The sequence below is a fragment of the Perissodus microlepis genome, chromosome 20, assembly GCF_051167445.1.
Source record: "Perissodus microlepis isolate ML-2025 ecotype Zambia chromosome 20, ASM5116744v1, whole genome shotgun sequence".
NCBI classification, from domain to species: Eukaryota; Metazoa; Chordata; class Actinopteri; order Cichliformes; family Cichlidae; genus Perissodus; species Perissodus microlepis.
Window position 1 is genome coordinate 13757550 of NC_140480.1, and position 23670 is coordinate 13781219.

A 23670-nucleotide genomic window follows, 5' to 3' on the forward strand; every position below is an offset into this window, starting at 1 on the left:
CATCTGTAGATACATTTTAAGTTATTTACCATCTTGTATCTGCTTACCTGCAAATATATACATTGACATAGCACAACATTACACACTTTTGCAGTCTCACACAACTCTTATAGGCGCACTGCCTTATGGGTAGTGGCTGGGCTTATTTACTCCCGCTAGAGCTGCTCATTTTAGGGGATACTCCCTCTTGTGGTGTAACGGAGGAATAACTACGCTTCCTGCACTATGTCATTTTTGGAGACATTATTTTACCACAATCAAAGAAAATACATATTTGAACAATCAGACCATTTAACTAACTATAATATTGTAACTAAAGATTATGGGGGGTGTCCTGTTTTGTCCACAATGTCTTTCTTGTCCTTACACTCGTACCCAGCTAGCTGTCCCTTCCTATCTCGCCCTCCGTACCTGTAGGCTGGCCAGTTCAGTATTGTGCCATCATATGTGTCATTGAGCTGTCTCAAAGGCCACTGTGGTCCTTTTTCTGCTGCAGCTACTGCAAAAAAAAAAGGAGAAAAAGAAATTGCAGCTAATGAGATGGAGGCTATTAAGGGGCCTACATGCTGAAAGCAGCAATGTGGCAACAAGAGACCATTGAAATTCAATGACATTCAGCAACAATGGGAACAATGAACGGTCCCGAGCCTTTCCTCATTTCTTTATAATTTGCTAGAAAAATAGGAAATAGATGTCGCAGTTAGTTGAAACATGCAGCAACATACATGGAAGTACGGTCCACACTTTAGAGCCGGAACTCTCTTAGGCAAGCTTTCCTCTAATTTCTTGAAGTAATAGTTCTCCAGGCTTCTTCAAATCTCTTCATTGGAAGTTGGCTGCCTTTTGTTCTGGTCTTTGTCGAAATACTTGCCACATTAATAATGTTTAAGTCTTGATTCTGGAAAGACTAATGTATGACTCATGTTCACTCACCTGGGGGACTTAGTGTTCCACTGGGAGTTTTTCTATACAGGTGTGTTTTTACTGCACTGGCAGGACATTTGGGATCATTGCAATGCTGAAAAATGAAACAGCTTCCAGTCAGACGCTTTCCATATAATATTCGGTGGTGGATGAAAATCTAATGATGTTTATGGACATTCGGAATTGGCAAGATCCCAAACATTACTTGATGAAATGCAGCCCTAAACCATGACAGTACCTCCACCGTGCTTTACTAAAGGTTGCAGACACTGTCGTAACTCTCTGACCTCCTCTATACATAATGATGAAGATTTCTGACAAAAGGGTTTGGATTCGTCACCGGTTAAGACAGCCACGCTTCCTGATGAGGCTTTGGCGAACAGTAGATGGATCAAATGAAGATCCAAATATCGTTTAGGTCCTCTGTTAGGTCTTTGCTAGATTCTTTCCTATTTCAAAGAAGCAAACATTTCTCTGAAAACGGTCAGGTACAACGACGGGTCTGAAAATGAATGAAAAGGTAGCAAATGTCCAAAGAAAACTTTGAAAGACTTGGAAAACACAGGAGAACTGTGAATTGAGAGCCTGGCTCCTTGGAAGCAAAATATGAAAAAAAAAGAAAAAAAAGTGGGGACTCACAGTGCTGTTGTTAGGGTGGAAATCTTTTTGATTTAAATTATTAAATAAAGCTGTTTTATTATTTTATTTATACACAGTGCAAATGTGCTCATAACGAAGTTGGGGCTCCATGTTTTGAGGGTCATGAGCTTCACCTGGCGCTATGACTGGGCTGAAATATTGAAATATTAAAGAGCGGACTTGCTGCATGCTTACACATACACTGATAATGGTTAGAATAAGTATCAGGAAGTCTGAACCAGATGTCCTGAAGTGGGCCTTAGAATCAACTGAGGAGCAGATACGAGGTGAGGCCGGACCGAACGGAGTGGATTCGAAGGGAGCCATCAGGATGGGTGCTGGGAGAAGATTAATGTCAGAGTATAAACACTGTGCGGCCCAATGAGGGTCATCCTTTCTGTGAAGCAGACTATTGTATCACGCAAAGGTCCAGCGCTGTAACTTGTAATTTGAACTGCCAAAGCAAATTCAATCTTTTTAAACAACAGATATTTCTCCTGAACTCCTTCTGAAAAATTTGAACACGACACTGTATACATACTAAAAATCAGAATCAGACTGCAGGTGACCTAAGGTTTGCAGTGGTCAGTATCTGAAAATGCTTAACAACTGTATTTCTACATCTCAACAAGAAATAGTTTGCTTCTTTCTTTTTGAAAGTCTGCAAGTTTTTGAAAAAGGAAGAAAATTATGAGTACTGGATAAATAAAAACATTTAGTCCTAATAAAAGAAAAACAATTTAAAATCAAAATCCGACATATTTCAGTTACACAGCATTAGTCAGAATTCAGAGGACTGACACCTGTCTCCATCTTTTAAGTGAAATCTAATGTAAGAAGGCTCTGGGTTTGAATCTCCTGGTTAGCGTTGGCTTTCTTGCATCTGTATGCTGCAGCTTTGAGAGTTCCTTTAACTCGAAATAAATCATTTAAACCCTCAACTAAACAAGTCAGGTGGTTAATTTTTCCTCGCAAGTCACATGTATTTGGAATGATTTGGTCTCTCTTCTAGTTTAAAAAGAGATCAGTGCAAGCCTCTCCTTTTTATGTTCTCGCCTCTGTCTCCATAGCATAATGCTGCTTGCCCATGCCCTCTCTCCTGAGCCGTTTCCATTTCAGCGATGTTGGTGGTTGCGCTCCGTGTGGGCTGTGCAAGCCACAGTTTTTGTGTGTCAGTGCAGAAATGTTAATCTGTGTACATCTGCTCGCTCGCTGCATATGCAGCACTCTGAGAGTGTGCTGAAGTCTAGGTAAAGGTTGTGTATGAGAGCAGAAGTACTCGGGGCATCACTGTAGGCATGCGTTGATACTGTGTGGTATATGCTCCTAATCACAGCTCCTCTCTTGTTTCTCCCAACCTCTCTCTTTCTCTCTGCTTACCCCTCTCTGCTCTGATTTGGTCTTCTGCAGGCCGTGGTGACCAGCAGAGCAGAGAAATTGCCTGTTATCTAGGGGGTCGATTCTTCATGGGGTCCCGTAAATTGCTTTGTATTGACACCCTGTCAGACTCGGGATCCTCACGTTAACCCCAAGATCTGCCCTAAGGTGAGATGACTCTTCCCAACATGAGCCAGCCAAACCCCCCACTGCCCTCCTCTTTCTGAGGGCATGCCTGGAATTAATTACAGAAATATTAAAAGCATCAGGGTCAACCAGTGGGTCAGTGTTTTGCTACTTCACTGGGTGTCTGCAAACTTCATCAACATAAATTAGAATTTTGAAAAGAGTTTGAAATGAAGTGGAGTGAAAGCAGAGGAGAATTTAGATGGACGTCCATGGTGTATGGCCCTTGACTGCTCCAGTACCTCTTCTTAATCTTGCAGGAGGCATTTCATAAAAATCAATCACATTAGGATGACAGCTGTAGTTGCTAGCAGAGCGCTTGAAAGCCACCAACCCTTTGACGGATGTGATTGTGAAACACTCAAGTAGTAATGGAAAGGAGACGTTTCTGGTTCCTTTTGGAAGTTTGTGTCATCTTTGATGGATCTCACATATTTAGACGCTTGTATATCTAATACCGTGAATATTTTTCTGCCAATTGTTTCTAGAACTATTCCAGCCCTTTCAAGTATTTGGGCAGTTTCAATGATGGTGTTTACTTAATCACATCTTATTTTTTTGCATTTCATACTGAAATGAACTGACTGCATCTGGGTTTAAGAAAACAGCACAACTTTTGCAATTTATCTGTGAAACTAACCACTCCTACAGGAAGACTTATAAAGGCTCCCACCCATATCTTGTATATATACATAATAATAATATCTTGTATATATTATATACAAGATATTATATACAGAGAAAAAAAGATGTGTACAAGTTGCTTCAAATCTGCCTGGAGAAGAGCTTGCTGTTTAAAACACTGGATACCAATTCTAAATAATGTATTGTAGGAGCGCAGCAGTGTGCAGACCTTGCTTTTGTTCTATATAATGTGAATGGGTACAGAAATAAGTATGATAGCTAGCTGTGACGATGGCAGAGTTCGTGCCTTTTATCCTGTCTTCCTTTTCTCGCGCCAACCGGTCGCAGCAGATGGCCCCGCCCCTCCCTGAGCCTGGTTCTGCCGGAGGTTTCTTCCTGTTAAAAGGGAGTTTTTCCTTCCCACTGTCGCCAAAGTGATTGCTCATAGGGGGTCATATGATTGTTGGGTTTTTGTCTATATGTATTAGTGTAGGGTCTACCTTACAATATAAGGTAGACCCTTGAGGCGACTGTTGTTGTGATTTGGCGCTGTATAAATAAAATTGAATTGATTAGATTTGATATATCCTGAAACTGACTGATAACTTCTATATTTAATGTGGCACATGTGGCATAAGACATCAGACTGGAAAAGATGTGAACTGTCTCAATCGAGCCCACAAGGTCCTAAACAAAAAAAAGAAAAAACTCAAACCGCAAACTTGTGAAACTAAAACTACCACGAATGATCTGCATTTGCTGAATGCAGCGTCCTGTAATCTGTCTACTACAGACGTCAGTGTCTGGGTGTCATGTGACCAATGCGGTGTCAGCATAGGGGGTCTGCCGCATTCGGAAAGTGGGATGTTGGGTTTTTTTTTTACTCTACCTAGCATATGCAGTCCTGATCCATCCTTTAGATATTCTGCTTCAGCCTGCTGAGGGACCTCCCATAATGCATTAAGCACCTCTCTCCTCTTCTCTCCTCTCTTTCACTCCTCATGCATTCATGTTTTTGCGTTCCCCTAGTTTGTGCTTTGTCCTCTCTGTCTTTGCTCCCTTTACCTTCCTGCTGGTATCTGTGGTGCAGAGCTGTGCTGTGTGTTTCTGATCTGCAGTTACTGGCCCTCACTACCTGCCAAGTGTTTAGTGTCATATTGTTTGTTGTCTGTTTATGCTCTTTTTTCATCTTCTCCCTTCCCAGCACCCTAACTGGTCCCAGCAGATGGCTGCTCTCCCGGAGTCTGGTTCTGCCTGAGGTTTTTTTTTTTTTTGCTCCCCTCTGTGCTCAAGTGCTTGCTCATAGAAGGTCATTGGTTCATTTCTATTTAAACTCTATTCAATAATATTGTAGTGTTTTAATATTGTGCTTTATTTTTGTGCTGTCGCTGTACATTTACTTTGTATTGTATTAGGACAAATTCAAAAATACATTGAACTCAAGCACATTTTTATTTGAAATGGACCAACCGTGCCTTTCCTTCTATTCTTTTAGATATTTACACTGTTACAATAGCGGATTCAACGCCCAGTGTCCTCTAGTAGGCCCTGTGCTCACTGCCTGGCATCGCTGCTTAGTTAGCATTTTCCATAGAATAACAGAGTTGGCAAGTCCACCACTGGCACCCTGTGCTTTTCACAGGTGAGAGCAGGTTCACCCTGAGCACATGTGACAGTCCGGAGAAGCTGTGGAGAGCATAATCCTGCCTGTAACATCATTAAGCATGATTGGTTTGGTGGTGGATCAGTGATACGTATATAAGCATGTGTGGGTCATACGAACTACTGAGTACCATTTTGAGTTGCTATAATGAAATTTTGGTTAAAAAGTACTAGGCCGCCACATCCTTTTTTCACTTTGATTTTTGAGGTGTCTTAGATTTAAAACAATGTGGCATTTGTTTCTAACACATGACCCACTCCATATCAATATAGATATCTAACACGTTTGAGATCTGATGTGTTTTCAAAGTGTTACTGTAATATTATTGAGTAGTGTATCAGGGGCACAAAGTCACATTGAACCAAACAGTTTTTGCATGTCTAACCCATATTAGTCACTAAATTTGAATTTGAATAGCTTCTAATTCTAATTAACTTGCCAAAGAGAAAGATGGGAGACTAAATCAAAACTCATCACATTATCATGATAGAATTTCCCTCAATATCAACAGAAGATGATGTGAAATTATTCTGCTGCCCTTAAATAATGAACTGCAGGTCAGAGTTTCTGTTTTCTGAAATTAATAAGTAGTGAGAAAAAAAAATCTCCTAAGTAGCCTTGTTGAAATTCTGTTTAAATTTCATTAAGGTGTACAGCGCTGTGCAACAGTCTCGAGCCCCTCCTCATTTCCTTATATTTTGGTTGGAAATTGGGAAATAGGTGCAGTAATTTATTGAAACATGTCCAAACATAAATTTGCCTTACAGTATATATACAGTGTATACAGTAAAACATAATGTGTACAATTCTAAAAAGCCTGAAAGTCAGTATTGTTTATGACCTTTATTCTTCAACACAGTCTGAACTCTGAAGGGAAGCTTTTCTTGTCATTTCTTTAAGTAGTCTTTACGACTAGTTCTCCAGTCTTCTTGAATTCAAAGCTCTTCTTTAGATGTTGTCCATCAGGCTGTAAGGCAGTCACTGTTATAGCTCTCCTGGGTTCCTCTATATATAAACTGGTGACAATTTGAACCAGAAAGTTTAGATTTGGATTTATCACTCCATAAGACCTGTTGGCACTGATGTTCAGTCCACTTTTTGTGTAATGTGGCTTACCTCAGCCTTTTCTCCTTGTTTCTCCCCCTTAAGAATGGCTTCTTGACAGGCAGCCTTCCATTGAGACCATTGCTGATGATGTACTGGTGAAGAGAGGAAGCTGCAGGTGTATTTCTCAGATCCTGTGTAATGTTTATACTGGATTTTTTCCTTATTTCTTAAGGAGATGATTTTCAGTCTGATACTGTTGATCTGCTGTAGATGGCTTTTTAGGCCTGCCACTTTATTTGTCCTCCTGTCATCCAGTGTCTTCATTTTTTTCTTTAATAACATGCCACACACCATGTGTAGCTATGTCAGGGTTTTGGCTAATAGTGCTTTGGAAAGCAGCTTGCTTGTGCAAGAAATACTATTACTGTGTCTGTCAAACTGTGTTATCTTTGGCATTTTTTGTAGCTTCACCTACAGAAATTGGAACAAATGATGTTTTTGCAACTGTCTGCTAGTACCTGAATGCACAATTTGCTAAGTTCATCCAGGTGTGTTTTTTCATGCTTGAATGAATTCTAGATCAGTTTTAAGTTGCTTAAGAAACAAACAACATTGCTCTGAAAATGATCAGGTACAAGGACTGGACTGAGACTGAGTGAAGTAGCTAATGTCCAAAGAAAAACTTTGAACACCTGCAAACTATTGCTTAAGACCACTTAAAAAAAATTCCAAGAAAAGTCGGAATCCTTAGAAGCGAAATATAAAGAAATAAATGGTGACTCAAGATTTTTGCGCAACACCATAACTTCAAAGCTTTCCTTTTAAGTGTGTAGAGCAGAGGTTGTCATGTGGGATGAAGAGTGGGTTCTCTGCATTGCTCCTCTTCCCCAATAAACACTGGGACAGCTTCCAAACCTCCCACTGCACTTTGTCGATGACAGTTACTCAGCCACAGCAGCACACAGGCCAGTGTGTGTATGTGCGTGAGAGTGTGTGTGTGTGTGTGCGTGTGGTCTGATGTTGCAGATGAGTGTGCACACATTAAAAAAAATGTGTGTTTAAATGAGAAAGATGGATTTAGATGAGGTGAGAGGTAGAAATGTGTAATGTGTTGTGATAGGAAACCCACTGGGAACAGCGTGAGGAGCTTTGCATATCTCATCACACACTCATGCACACGCACGCACGCACACTCTAACCAGCTGGCCTATTCCTCTCACTTTTAGTATGTCTGTGTGAGTGTGTCTCGTCTTTCTACTGTGAAGTGCTGGGAGCCCAGGTGGTTCACCCGAATCCAAAGGACACCCTGGAGAGGCGCCCACTGTCTTCTATCCCCATTTCCCCTGAGAGAAAGACGGGATCGCTGCTGAATGCAGAAAAGAATGGAAAGAAAAGAAGGGGACAGAGAATGGAGAAACGAAAGGGGGGGATCATCTATTGGGCTTTAAAAAGTGTTCAGAATAAGCATAAAAACAGAAATGTGAAAATGTGTGTGCTCTACATCTTGAATGCAAAAGAAGAGACAGGCTGGAAAGAGAAAACATTTCAGAGTGACACGGATAAAAGAGAGATCGAGGAAAGAGAAGTGGCCTTCTCTTTGATGTGGTCTCGTTTCTCCTCTTCTCCGTATATCGCCATATTAACATCGACTGGTTTGTATCTCAAGCAACAGCTAGTGACCTCCTTTTGGCCAAAAAGCAGAACCCCTTAAGGGAGAGTTCAATACTTTTATGTACTGCTATACTTAAAGAAAAGTTATTTAGTGTAACATCAATTTCTCTCCAATTTACCTGAGATTAGTTCAGGTTAGAGAGGAGAATATTGCTGATTTTATTGGAGGCAGTTAATTTCTTTTGTTTTTCAGTGCTTCTAAAAGTATAGCATTGTGGAAAAGTCTCAAGCCACCCCTTATTTGCAGTGTATAAGGCAAAAAAAAAAACCCAACAACTGAATTTCTACAATTCTAAAAAGCTTAAAAGTCAATATTTGGTCCTTGAACACTTTTTTCTTTAATACAGCCTGAATCCTCCTATAAGATTTCTCAGGAATAGTTCTCCAGGCTTCCTGAAGGACATTCAAAGCCCTGCTTGCTTTGACGTTGGCTGCCTTTTGTTCCATTCTCATTGAAGATGATGCCACACTGCTTCATTCATTAATGTGTAGGTCCAGACTGATCTGTGACTTTTTTATGTGTTGGCAGTGTGTTTGGGATCATTGTCATGCTAAATAATTAAAATGTTGCCAACAAGATGCCTCCCAGATGGTATTACACAGTGCATCAAAATCTGATGGTACATTTTTGTGTCTGTGAGTTATGACACCCCAGCACCACTGGTTCAAATGCAGCCCTAAATTGTGACAGAGATTCGAGACAACTGAACAGGTTCACTGTTGTACCTCTCTCATGAATTTGGATTCATCACTCCATAAGACCTGTTGCCACTGATCTTCAGTCCAGTTTTTGTGCCATGTGGCATGCCTCAGCGTTTGTCTTGCTTAACAATGGCTTCTTGACAGCCACCCTTCAAATGAGACCACTTCTGATGAGGAATTGGTGAACAATAGATAGATCAACTGAAGAGCCAGCTGTATCTCCTGGGTCCTGTGTCAGGTCTTTGCTATTTTTTTTTCATAGTTCTTAACCCTTTAAGACCTACCATAGAACCAAGTCCGCCAGAGCTTATAAAAAGTGCAATAAACTACAAAAAAATTGAAAATCGTTTTTGTTTTTTTAACATATATTTCTAGTTAGAGAAATTTAAGAGGCTTGTCCCTCAAAACTGTAAATACAAAAAAGTTGCACAAAATAGTTTCCCACCACAGGAAATTTATTTTAAGTGTCTTCATAGTTTTATTTTTGAAATACACCAATTTTTATATACTGCAGGAAAAACGAAAATAAATATTATAGAGCAAATTTGCAAAAAAGCAGCATATGCATCAAAATAAACTATTTCCAGCAGTGCAATATGAGTCCTAAGCATCCCAGAAACGACACAGAAAGTCATAAAGTCAAAGATAACTTTTATAAACACCAGTATAGGCTCATGAGGCCCTGATGGTAAAAAACTACATTTCCGCGAAAATGACGTCACTTCCGGTTTCGGGCAGGTCATGGCAGGCATGCGAAAGTTTACTTATGGTATGAATGGTTTATTGGTTTATGGTTTATTTATGGTATGAAAACCGTGACCTAGGACAAGCTGATGGCATAAGATGTAAGTACAACTCCTCCGGTTTCATATGCAAAAAAAATTATTGCGCTAGCTTACGTGGTTGCAGTGCTACTGGGATTTAAAAATAGTTACGCAAAATGGAGCGTGCCCACTCCAACCGGTTTTAAAGGGTTAAGGATATGAGTGTCACATACAGTTCATCGGCTGTAGATAGTTTCTTAGGCCTGTTGCTTCTTCTTTTGTCCTTTACTTGTCCACACACTGCATGTCATGCCAAGATACCATGCCCAAGAGCCATTGCCAAAACCTGGGTAAATGGCTCTTTTTCCAAATAGCTAATGGCTAATGAGTGAAAAAAACAGCCAATATCCAAAGAAAAACATAAAGTCTGGAGAGCTAGTACACAGGAATACTATGAAATTACATGCTTTGTTGCTGATCACCTGAGTTTACAAATTTCAAAACCTAATGGGCCCTAGTCAAAGGAGCTTGCAAAGAAAAGCGTCTGGACTTCTTTAAGTTACTTGAAGACGTTTCACCTCTCATCCGAGAAGCTTCTTCAGTTCTAAGGTCAAATGGTGGAGAGTCCCAGATATAAACCTAGTGGGAGTATCCCCCCACAGAGGGACAAAAGGACCCCCTGATGATCCTCTAATCGCCTGAGCCAAGGTGTGAAACTGGGTGTGGGTCCCAATCAGCCAGAGTTTCGGGTGTGTTCATTGTGAAACCTGGCCCCACCTTATCATGCGAATTCCTGAGGTCAGATGGCCCAGGATGTGAGTGGGCGTTAAGGCGTCTTGGAAGGGATCTCAAAACTGGATTATAGATGGCAGAGAGTTGGTGTCGTAAACCCCCGCCTCTGTTCAAAGATGGTCGCTCACAGTGGACATAGATGGCTTCTTTCACTCCTCTTTCAAACCATCTGTCCTCTCTGTCCAAAATGTGAACATTGGCATCCTCGAAAGAGTGACCTTTATCCTTAAGATGCAGATGGACTGCTGAGTCTTGTCCTGTGGAGGTGGCTCTTCTGTGTTGTGCCATGCGCTTGTGAAGTGGCTGTTTGGTCTCTCCAATGTGAAAGAGGAGTGAAAGAAGCCATCTATGTCCACTGTGAGCGACCATCTTTGAACAGAGGCGGGGGTTTACGACACCAACTCTCTGCCATCTATAATCCAGTTTTGAGATCCCTTCCCAGACGCCTTAACGCCCACTCACATCCTGGGCCATCTGACCTCAGGAATTCGCATGATAAGGTGGGGCCAGGTTTCACAATGAACACACCCCAAACTCTGGCTGATTGGGACCCACACCCAGTTTCACACCTTGGCTCAGGCGATTAGAGGATCATCAGGGGGTCCTTTTGTCCCTCTGTGGGGGGATACTCCCACTAGGTTTATATCTGGGACTCTCCACCATTTGACCTTAGAACTGAAGAAGCTTCTCGGATGAGAGGTGAAACGTCTTCAAGTAACTTAAAGAAGTCCAGACGCTTTTCTTTGCAAGCTCCTTTGACTACGATGACCTGGATGACTGAGAACCTTCACAGACCTAATGGGCCCTAAATTTCACGAGTAGATTCGGGTTTCTTAAAGAAGACTCAAGGCAAATCATGTTGTCCATCCATCCAATTTCTTGCGCTTATCCTCGTCAGGGTCACAGGAAATCATGATGTCACTCAAAAAAATAAATAAACAAAAATAATTTAATTATCTTCAATTTCTCCAGTAACTCACTGGTCCTCCTGCTAATTTATTTAGCATGCACTCCATATTTGTTTACATTTCACAACTTTGTAGTTACCTGAATAGAGATTGACAGACCACGTGACTTTCGTGCATTGCATGCCGGGAACTCGTGGCAAAACAATCCAAGTACCGCATCAAATACAAGCATTTGCAGCACCGCAAAACGTTCATTTTCCGGTTCCAATACCTTCTTGCTTTTTCTTTTCCCCCCAAAAAGGTATGTACAAAACGAAGGAGAACAATGCCGGTCCGTACAAAGACAGACTTGATGAAAAGTCAAAGAAAAGATACGAGGAAAAAATCAAAGGAGTGAAAGGTTTAGACCCTTACGAGCACACAGAATGGACAAAAGACGTTAGCGTGCTGCCCAACTTTCACCACGTTCATATTTATAATTATACGGTTCTTGGAGTGAGTGCATACACTCATGAAGTTTAGTAACTTCAGGTCACTGCAACAAGCCCAGGTACAGTTTACCGACGGATGGGTACAGGACCTTGAAATGCACCGTGTAGAACGAAAGACCATCATACGAACAAAGGTAAGTTTACCTCACAAATCGTCTTCATAAATACACATTCGTTAACCGTTTATTAACAAGACCTTTGAGCTCAACGGTAATTAATTAGTAATGGAAATAATTTCTGGTACGCATTACAGAAATGTAGCAGTGACAATAATATTGTATGCTGTAATCGTACTGGGCAATTAGTGATACAAAAAAACTGTTTTATCCTGTGAATAAAAGTATATGTTTGTTACTTCGGAAACATGACTTGAACAATTTCTCTTCAATGACGTAATCCAATAACAACTGATCTCTTTACCCATCGGCTTCCCGTGGCTGTCATGCGACCGGCTATTGCAGTTAATAATACAACAGCTTCTTGCCATTTTTTGTGTTTCTTTTTATCGCTGTGTAACTGATTTCAATTGAAAGCCTGCGTGCGCTAGTACCTCTTGCCACGAGTTCCCAGAATCCTTTGCGGTTTTACCTCTGAATGATGTCACATTTTCAATCTCTATAGCTAACAGCACTATTCATTTGTGATGCACCCACAGATATACAGCTAACACTGGGCTACTTTGATACTGACTAAGCAAACTAAAATCAATAAATGAATGAATAAATTAAAAGAAATTAAAAGGTGATTCTTTTCCATTTTTCCATTTTTTTGACAATAAAAAATGGTAATGATATCATCAGCAAGTGTAACTCACACTGAGTCAGATGAATGTGCTTCATGTCCTTCCTTGGTTCAGTACGCCCTCGAGAAAAACAATTGCTGCCAGAAATTCTGTAAGCTTTCCTGGAACATTTGGGTACAGCACCAGTTGTTTTCCATCAGCTGGAGCATGATTGTCAGCTCAGCCTTGAAAGCTGGAAGCAAAATGTGCCAATATTTAACATTGTCTACATGTTGTGATATCTTAACTTACAGCGTCCATGGAGGCCAAACTTTATGCTATGGTACACTAATAAGACATAACAAGCTGTACTTTTCTTAGTGTTTCATCTCACCATTATAAATGTAAAGTCCAACATCATGTGGTACAATTGAGAATGAATACGGTGTATTTAGGATCCAGCACTAGATCATTAGACCAATTTTGGTGTAAGGTGTCTAGGGCAATGTTTGTTCTATTCATTAAGAACAGATTACTTTTATTCACTTATTTTTTAAAAACATTATATTAGTACACTTTAAGGTATAGAACAAGTTGTGTGCAACTTTTACACTGAAAATTACCCTCCCGCTTATTGTTTAAACTTATTATTTAAACATTATTTTATGTAAATGAAAAAAATGTGTTTTGTTTTCTGTTTTTCTTTTTGTTTTCCCTTGTACCAATGGCGATGATGAAACAATCCATACCAGCACACATTTTCCAAGCTCAGTCGCACCTTGATAGTTTGTGTATTTATTTCAAAATTTCAAAATGCTGGCTTATGATAAGAGTTATGATTAATTTCCCAAGGGGGAAGCAATTCGCTTTCTTCTTTAACTCTGTTCTCCTGAACCTCACGTCCTGCCTGTTACACTAAATCTCCTGATTGTGGAAATCTCTTATGAAAAGATGACTTACATCACGCAAGAGCTAAGAGAATATTTAATAACCCACATAAAAATGAAACGTTAATTCTAGTTGTGGATCTCTACAGTAAACATAAAGTTTTGTCTGTCTTCTCCTATTTCCTGTCATTGATGTTTCTCACATGAACTTAAAGTTATTGCCTGTAAGTTTTGATGCATACTGGAGAAGGTTCTCTTCATTACAGACAGATGTCAGATGAGTTTTAATTCTTTTTCATTAAATCAGAGGTTAATTTTTAAATATTAATAAGCAGCCTAACTCCATGCGTATTTGTGAAATGTTTATGTAATGTTCCACTTTGGGGAGCTTGGCAGTGCTTCTCTGCTGATCTGCAGCAGTTTCGCTATCAGGCAGACATTTACCAATGCTATTCAGTTTCACACTCCATAGAAAGGCCCTTTTTATAAATTTCAAGCATGACTCAAGTGTTTTTCATCATCTGCTGTTTACGTTATGAAAAGTTTGAGCGTGCATCATCAAACTCTCTTTGCCAATTTCCACCACTTTCAGGAAGACTGCTGGAAAATAGAGGATGATGAAAATTTAAACCAAAAAAACAACAACATGTGAACCCATTTAGCCTGCCTTCTGTGCTATTTGCAGCACAAATGCATCTTTCCCATATGGTGATACACAGATAGTGAGCAGCAGTCTTGGCTGTGGTCCACCTCTATTTGTAAAGGTCAACATCTTTACTTTAAAGAAATGTCCCTGTGCGGAAAGCTGCCAAGGTCTCTGGGGAGCCAGAGAGAGGTGAGAGACGGAGGGTAGAAAAACATTTCCCTCAATACAAAGTGCTGCTATTATTCATGTGGAGTGTTGAAATACACTCCCTGCAGACCCATGGTGTGTACTCTCATGGGGACTCAGCTGGAGTCAACTCTATTTTCAGCCTGTTGAAGAAAGTGGCGTCTTGCAGAGGTAGTGAGTGGCTGAGAGGCTCTGAGGTGACGCTGGCATACAGGTGTTAAATGCTAAACTGTTGACACCTGTCACGTATACAGATGCAAATACACTGTGCAAACATGAAAGTACACTTGAATATGTGAACTCGGCCTCACAGACACAAACACTTACTCATTCAGAGCAGGAAACAAGACCTAATTGCCAAAAGGGGATCTGTTATGCTCATTTCCAGATTCAGAGTTTTGGTTTTTGTACTCTACTAGAGCAGCTTTGCATGAGTCACGGTTTAAAATAATCCTAATCTATGCCTGGGCCTTGCTGCAGAGTTCATTTAATCCAGTGTCTGACATCTTTAAGGCCACTCTTTCTTTAAGTCAAGTTTATTTTGATCACCTGCCCTTCAGGGCCATGGTCATGTGAGGAATATCTGTTGTCACTCAGATAATACAGATCTAAGACTACAGCAAGCTAGACTCCAGCCTGTTTAACTGCATGTATGTATTGAAATACAATAATATGTTATACTATACGGCTAACCCTACCCTTAATTTTTCCCTTCTTTTTTGATAAAAAAATTGTATTGACAAAAGTTTTCCAGGGTTTTCTGAAGATCTTTCAAAGTTATTCTTTGGGCCTTGGCTGTTTTCTCATTCCTTTTCTATTGAGTCCTTGTACCCAACCATTTTCAGAGGAATGTTGTTTTATTTGTAAAGCCACTTAACACTGACCTGTGAATCATTCAAGCACAACAACGGCATCTATCTCAGGAGATGACCGGATGTTGTGTTGACATGTAAGAGACAACATAGCAAATAAACAATTTATTTTATTACTTCCTATTAGCAAAAGGAACTTAATTTGCTCCCTTTTTTTGTTGACTCTAGAAAAATGCCAAAGACAAGATAGTTTGAGAGTCAGACATAAATAGTATTTTTGCACACATCAGGTGATTCCCAAAGAGCTGTTAGCCAAAAACCTGATGTGTGATGTGCAGTGTATCATTACAAAATGTGATGAAAGTGGGAAGTTGAGGACAAAAGAAGAAATAGCACGGCGACGATGAACAATATCTGAAAGTCATGTCCTTGAGAAATAGCAAACACTCACGCAGACTTGACAAAGGACCTGAGAGAGGACCTTCAGTTAATCCATCTATTGTTCACTGAAACCTAATTAGAAATGGTCTCGGTGTGGTTGTGGAACGCAGAAAAGGCTGAGGTTAGTCAAGGACTCACTAAAAATGAGTGGCAACAGGTCTCATGAAGTGATGACTCCAAATTGGAACTTGTTGAAATTGGATTTTGTTCAAATCAGCTGTGTGCAGAGGTACAACTTGGTGGAGTCTCTTTTTGGTTCAAATTATTGACAATATGTATGGAGGAGAGAGGTACATCAATGAGTGTCTGTTGCCATCTGCAAAACACGGTGGAGTCTCTGTCATGGTTTGTGGCTACATTTCATCCAGTGCTGTTGGGGATCTTGTCATAGCTAATGGATTTGTTAACAAAAATATCACCAGAGATTTTATCCACCTTCCAGGACCATCTGGAAAGTGTCTTGTTGGCAACAGCTTCTTTTTTTTTTAGCTTGATAATCAACCCAAACAGACTGCCAGTGCCATAAAACCATAACTGGATAGAAAAACACACACTAAAAAAATAATCAGTCATGGATTGGCGTCCATAGAGCCCTGACCTGAACATTTTGAAACAGTGTGGGATTATTTTGACAGCGATCAAGAAAAAAAAATCAACATCTAAAGAGGAGCTGTTAAACATCCTTCAGGAAGCTTAGTGAACTATTCCTGAAGAGTTCAGGGTGTGCTAAAAAAAATAAATAAAGGCAATTGTATAAATTTTGACTTTCAGGCTTGTTGGAATTGTAAAAACTCACTTTCAATTAAATTACATTAAATTTTATTTATCCACACCAAATCACAACAACAGTCGCCTCAAGGCGCTTTATATTGTAAAGCAGACCCTACAATAATACATACTGAGAAAAACCCAACAATCACAAGCACTTGGCGACAGTGGGAAGGAAAAACTCCCTTTTAACAGGAGGAGACCTCCGGCAGAACCAGGCTCAGGGAGGGGCGGTCATCTGCTGCGACCGATTGGGGTGACTTTTTGCCTTATACACTGTGTTTCCATTAACGCTTTAAGATAAATCTGCACCTATTTCCTTTTTTTTCATAGCAAAATATAAATATGCAATAAAATTGAGAAATTCAGCATAAAGATACTTGAAAAATCTATTAAAAAGACAAACACAAATATATATATTTTTTTTCAAAAAATGTAATTTAGTTAAAAAAAAAATCAGTTAAAAGAGAATTTAAAAAAAACCCAATGTATATCACCTCTGGCTTTTTTTTCCTGTTTTTCCTCTTTTTAGTTTTAGTTAAGAATTTTTTTACTTAAGGATTTGAATTCTTCAGTTTAATTATAAGCTTACAGCTCTAATGTGGGCAGGTATTAGAGGCCTGTGTCTCTATTGATAAGACTGTCAACACTGAGACACAACGGGATGGCTTGCAGAAGCTGCTCTTCACTCTGCTCCACTAAAAATATACTCCTAGTCAGTTTTCATGGGAGCCTCATCAAGCTGCACAAGCAGATGGAGCCAGCAGGATGTCAGTTGCAGGGACACCACAGAGGATCTGGTCAAAATCCAAATTTAAATTTTCAGACTTTAGATTCTAACAAATATAAGACAAACTGAAAAATCACAAAACGTTTCAAATAAAATGTGTAACAAGTTCACAAAATCAGTGAACACAAGCTTCTTAATGTTTTATTGTAAAGACTCCACAATATCAGAGAGAAGCACAATGCTGAGATTATTTTCAGTAAGCAAGCACTTAGTGATGGTGGGGAGGAAAAACTCCTTTACAGGAAGAAACCTCCCACAGAACACCACTCAGGGCCATCTGCAAGCTGACGAGGTGTGATGGGAAAGAAAAAAGGAAAGCACGGAGTGAGCATAAACAACAAACGAGGCAAAACACAAAGACAGAAGACAAAATTTCATGACAAGCAGAAGTGACAGTAATTCTCCATCAGCCTGAGCTTATAACAGCATAACTAAGGGATTACTGTAATGCACTTTATATTGGGGTCAGCGCATCATATATTAGTCATCTACAGAGGGTGCAAAATGCCGCAGCTCGTCTTTTAACAGGCACTCGAAAGTTTGAGCACATTTCCCCTGTTTTAGCTTCACTTCACTGGCTGTCCATTTCTTTTAGGATTCATTTTAAAATTCTTTTATTTACTTTTAAAGCTCTCCATGGCCTAGCCCCATCGTATCTCTCTGAGCTGCTACAGCCTTATACACCCACCCGCTCTCTCAGGTCAGCTGATCAGCTGCTCCTGAAGATACCCAGGACTGGGCGTAAACTTAGAGGAGATCGTGCTTTTGCTGTAGCAGCTCCAAAACTGTGGAACGAGCTTCCTTTAGAGATTAGACAGGCCAGTTCTTTATCTGTTTTTAAGTCACTCTTGAAAACCCACCTCTTTACCCTGGCCTTTGACACCACGTGAGATGTTGGTTTTTTTATTTTTTATTTTTTATTTTAGTTGTTTTTAGGTGATTCGATGCCATTTTATCTTGTTTTTGTTTTAACATAGGGCTGTTTTAATTTTATGTTTTATGTGTTTTATTTATTTATTTTGCTGTTTTTTGTTATTCTATTGTTTTAACTTATTTTCTGTACAGCACTTTGTTCCTGTGCTGGGTATTTTAAAGTGCTTTATAAATAAAATTGGATTGGATTGGATAAGGGATGGTTCAGGGTCACCTGACCCAACCATAACTTTACGCTTTATCAAGAAAGAAACCTTTAGACTTTATATTACAAATAGAAATAGTGTCTTTCTTTCAAACTCAAACAAGTTGCTGGTTCAGCCAGTCAGAGGTCTGCTTATATGGCTGAGGGCAAAAAGTTCTGGAGAGTACAATTAGAAAAAGGCTGAACAAGTATGACTTGTTTAGAAGGGTAAGCAGCACAACTTAGGTTTGCAAAACTGCATGTGAAAAAAACACAAGGCTTACAGAAAAATATCATTTAGACATATGTGACCAAAATGGACATAAACTGAAGCTTCTGCATACATGTCCATATCACTCTTTGGAGAGACAAAGCGTGACATACACACAGTGGACCAGCATGTATATTACACGCTTTGCTGTTATACTAGGTTGGACCAACAGTAAGTGTTCAAGGACATAGTGCTGTAATAATGAGCTATGTGTCATAACTGATAAATAAAAAAATTAAGAATAATTCAGATTTGTTGCAATATTCTAAAGAGTAGTTAAATATAGTAGTTTATTATTGTGTTATTAAAGCAAACTTCTGAACTGTAACCTGAGGCAGTGCAACATGTGAGCTCTTCAAATTGAACTCTGTGTTTGTTGATGTTTTGAGATGGATGTCACTGATCAATGAATTCAAACTGTACTGATGGAGTGGACAGGGTTCCATACGGGGAAGATAGGCTGTTAGCTGTGCTGGGCTACTGGTATTGCTGCATTAGGTGCATTAGGTAATGCACAGTTTCTGCAGCACTATATACGTATGAACAGTATTTAGAGAAAAACATATAAAATGTACAAATATAACAATTACAAAAGGAAATAAATATGTAAATAAATGTGGAATTAAGTATTGCACAGTGGTGGTTTATAGAGGGAAATCCTTGTAACGGGGGGTGTGGAACTGTGTTTACCAGTGCATGTGTGAGTTCAGAGTGGTTATGGCTTTTGTTATGTCATTCAATCCACTGGAGTATGAATGCGTGTGAATGTTAGATGGAAAGCACATGCATAGAAAAATGTGCTTGTGTGGATGAGTGTGAATGGGTGAATGAGGCAAGTTGTGTAAAGTGCTTTGTGTGCTCAGAGTAGAGAAGCACTGTATAAGAACCAGTCAATTTACCAATTACCAGTGATGAATGATAGGTGTCACCATTTAGACAAAATCTCCACATCAGTGCTGGTATAGGAGGAGACGAAGAAGTCAAAACTGAGTCTCTGCACTGATATATTATTAAACTGGTGGTAAAAATCAACATGATCATACACTCGTGCCTTTAACCGGGTAGTGTTAGCCCTGGCACCAGTGTGAGGTTACGAAAACTGAGAGATGCATGATCGGCTGAAACGAAACCAAATCAGGGCTTGTGCCAGTGGATGTGACATCACTTTTGATGTGTGGTGCTGTTCCCATGGGTGAGAACGACGGGCATAATGAGCCCATTCTAAAATAAAATGCTGCGTCTTTTTAAAAAAATTGTCTTTCAGTAAGTGCTGGTTTACACACATTCTGAGCGCTTCCCACACTTACACACACACACATGTTAACAGCTTCCCTCCATCATGTCCTTTACACAATTCTCCCAGTGGGTGCTGTCATTGTAAAAGAGGGACGTGAGACATGAAGAAGACAGAGAGGTGTGAAAGCACCACCTGGACCCTGCAATCTTACCTACTGTTAAAATCTTTTGTGTCTCCACGTGGGTGTGTGGATGTGTTGTTTCTCTGAGCCTTGTTTCTCTGAATCTGTGTGCCCAAATTGTCAGCCATCTTGTTTATCTGTGCGTGCGCGTGCATGCATTTTGACAGTATCTTCCTTTTTCCAGAAAAACGTCTCTCCGGAGATCGACAGCATGCAGCCACTCTTCTCTGAAGGTGTCAGAATTTTGTTTCCTCCAAACAAAGTGATGACATCCTGTTAGTGAATCAGACGCCTAACAGAGCAGACAGCTCCAGCCCTGTATTTTTAATGGAACGCTCAAGCGAGATTTAAGAATAACAATAGCTGCCACATGTTGATGACACTTGGGCGCTAAATCAAAAAACCCAGCTGTGGCGGGAAAAAAAGTCAAACGTGGTCTATGTGCTTTGTGCACATATACCGGACTTGTCTGGCGGCAAGCACTCAGCGACTTCAACAGAAAATGCCCTTTCTTGTCAGACACCACTGCAACACTTAGTATGATAAAGCAGCACAAGGTCTTATTTAAGCAGGACCATTTGAAAACCACTAGAGGAGGGATAATACTAAGATGATGTCGAGGCAGAATTGCTGCCACTCACTGCAACTTTTCCGTGTCGGAAAAGAAATTCTGAAAGCCTCATTTGCAAGCTAATGCACTGCCAATCTACAATGGATGTGTGATTTTGATTCAATCACTGTCAGTCTGTGGCTCCGGCTGATATTAACTGCCTCAGTCTCAAAGACAGGTGTTAATCATAGGACTAACTGTGAAACTTGGACTCTGACAGCTCCTGTTCGTGTCTTCAGCCTTTGTTGGTGACTGCAGGATTTGTGCTTGTGCAGTGTGTGCTGACAGCAGTAGATCTAGAAGCAGCTCTAGTCCACCAGATTAATTGGTTATTGTGAGTGTTTTTGATGAACACAATTCAACTTATGCTTTTTTAAACTTATTTAACCCATGGAAAAACTCACTAATGACCCACACAAACTTTGGCATTTATGCTTTTGGTGGCAATAGAATACAATCCTTCTAACCTAATACAGGTTAATAACCTTGCATTATTAGGCTGTATTAGGTTAATAATTAGGTGAAATTTCATTACTTACTGATGTAGCAGAAGTACTGTTAACTCAGTGTTGCTTTAAACTCTTTCAGGCCTTAGGTTTGGGTCCAGATAAACACCCGTCAGATGGTCAGTCCTGTTTTAGTCACTCTCCCTCTTTCAAGGTTCACTAAACCAGTTACACTGAAGGAGAGAGGGTGTCTTACAGTCCCATGCTGCTCAGTCTGTGTCGGCCATTATTCAGAGTAAACCACATCCATGCAACTGCAACCCCCCAAAACAAATAAACAAAAAAAGAAAAACCAGCAAGTGGCCTAAGGGCCATCACTAGCAACATGGCTCTCTTTCCACTGCCAAGTAAAGTTTATGCTGTTACTTTTGTTCTTATAACACAATTACCATAATTTCTTTGCCTGCCTGGGGAAATTACTGACACACACCAGGACAAGCAAAAGTGTTATCCTCCTTTGTTGGCTGATGATGTCATTACTCTCCAGCCACTACACTGTGCAGTCCAACGTTTGCGTGATGATGATGAAACATGTTACCCCTTTAAACATGATCAAAATAATAATTTCATATGTTACTGTGTGAAACAGGCGATGACATTTTTGTGAGTCAACTATAATCAACTAATTGCTGCAGCTTCATTATCATTAGAGGATACAACTTGCCCTTAACATTTACAATCAACATGAGGATTCACACAACAATGAGTGCTTAGCATTAAGTGGTTAAACTGCATGATTTTATTAGATTTCACTTTATAGCCTTGGCTGTGAAATACAAACAGTCTGGGTTAAACTGCATATGTATGTATTACTAAGAGTGTGGAGTGTTTAAGAATTTTCTTTGATACAAACTTTGATCAAATATTTACATCAGAAATAATTTTCTGTCTGCATACTCACACTCAGAGTTTGAACTTTTCAGCAGGCAGTTTTGTGGAAGATATTGGCAACAGTGTCCAGTGATTTTAGTTAGTGTACAAAAGTTATTGTGCATTGTTTATTGCTACAGTTACACCAGGGAAACCAGAAAGTATGGCCAAAAATGATTGTGATTTTATGCACAATCAACTTGCGATCAGTCAGTCCACTGTTATCGTCAAAGGGACTTTGGTGTACCAAGCCAGTTTGCTGTCTGTCAAATCACTTCACGTTTAGATCGGGCCTAGTTGGCTAATAAAATGAAAACTGTGATATTGTAGCAATTAACTGCTATAAAATCTGCTGACATCTGTTGCAAATCTGAAGGTTCCATTAAACTGAAATTCAAATGAACTATTTACATTCAGAATCCAGCCAGAACCTCAAAGACCTGAAGCTGAAAATCAGAAATTCCTCCACGAATACTGACGTAGTTGCAGCAGCAGAACAGTGATTCAACTTCAACAGAATGACATAAGTGATTTGCAGCATTGCTTTTATATAGGACAAGTAATTGGCGACCTGTTGAGTCGAATCCCATTTTGAACAGACTCAGGTTGATTACAGTGTGTTGGCAGTCTGTCACTGTTTATACATTAGATAGCAGTTACTTGCCAATTTGTCTAAGAGTGATTGTAGCCAGTCCAAGTCAGACTGTGGTTCTTTGGAGACAGGTTGCCTTAAACCTGGTGACCTGTGTAATCAAATTAGTTGCCCTGATACAACCACCATTTTCCCCACCATTAGCTGTTTTTACTCTGTGACTGAGATTTGCAGATGAAGTCCAGTCACCTTTTATAGAGATCGCGGAATACAAATTAACACCAAATAATCACATAAACTGTGTTGCTGATTAATTGTCTATTTTTCTAACGGGTATGTTTTTAACCTGGGGCGATTTTAGCCCATTTTTGATTTTTGATTTCTTACTTTTTTTTGACAATATTTGCTGTTTGTGTGACACACTACTAAAAATATAAAAAGCATACAGTACTTGGTTGAGACATAACATTTTAACAACAAAAGTATAGAAATCCCCCCCCCTCCTAAAATGGTTTGTTCCAGCTCACCTCTCCCCTACTCTGACTCTAGCACTCTGTCTGCCAGAGCGATGGTGGAGGAGATGCAGTGGAGCAGAGGTGTAAGTGCCTGGGTTAAAACAGGACATATTAACTGCATTTAACCTTGAGTTACTCTTTATATAGTTAGGTAGTTATCAGACCATGTTTCTTTTTAGCTGAAAAACATTATACCCAGGTGTTGAAAACGTGTTTTCAGAAGATGTTTGCTACCCTACAATCCGTCCTGCTCCGTAGTAAAATCAGCGACATTTGACCGTCCTGTTGCTCCCATTGAAATTTATACAGCCTATTTAAAATCTAAAACTTAAAATTGTTCGTAGCCTACTGTTGTTACCACTGTCCTGTTTGAAATGGATACTAACTAGCTAACTGACTGAATGCCCATTAACCTTAGAACACCTGTTGTGTGTGTGTGTGTGTACAGAGAGACAGCCAGGTTCATAATGGATATAAGAAAGTTTGTTCAAAAAAAAGGAGCCACATTCAGGTAAAAGTGTAAAATCAAATGACCTGTGAATCAGGAATAATATTGGATCAGTGTTTCAATATTTATATCTTTTATTAGATGTACATGTGGTTTGGTTATTTGCCTTTTGGTTGAAAGTACACTGAGAGAGGACTTTTTGTTAGTGATCTTAATAGTATTTTTTCATATTACTTTAATTTTTCATCTAATTGAATAAAATCTATTTGTGTATGATTGTCAGT

The 23670-nt window shown here is 39.7% G+C and overlaps 1 protein-coding gene across 1 annotated transcript in view; it reads right to left on the reverse strand.

Moving 5' to 3' along the window:
- Positions 1-320: 320 nt before the first annotated feature.
- LOC146364259 (uncharacterized) overlaps positions 321-23670 on the reverse strand; it is a 31835-nt gene continuing 8485 nt past the window's right edge. Inside the window, exon 9 of the mRNA XM_084916763.1 lies at positions 321-499. Within this exon, the coding sequence (XP_084772889.1) occupies positions 321-499 (179 nt within the window). The remainder of the gene's footprint in view (positions 500-23670) is intronic.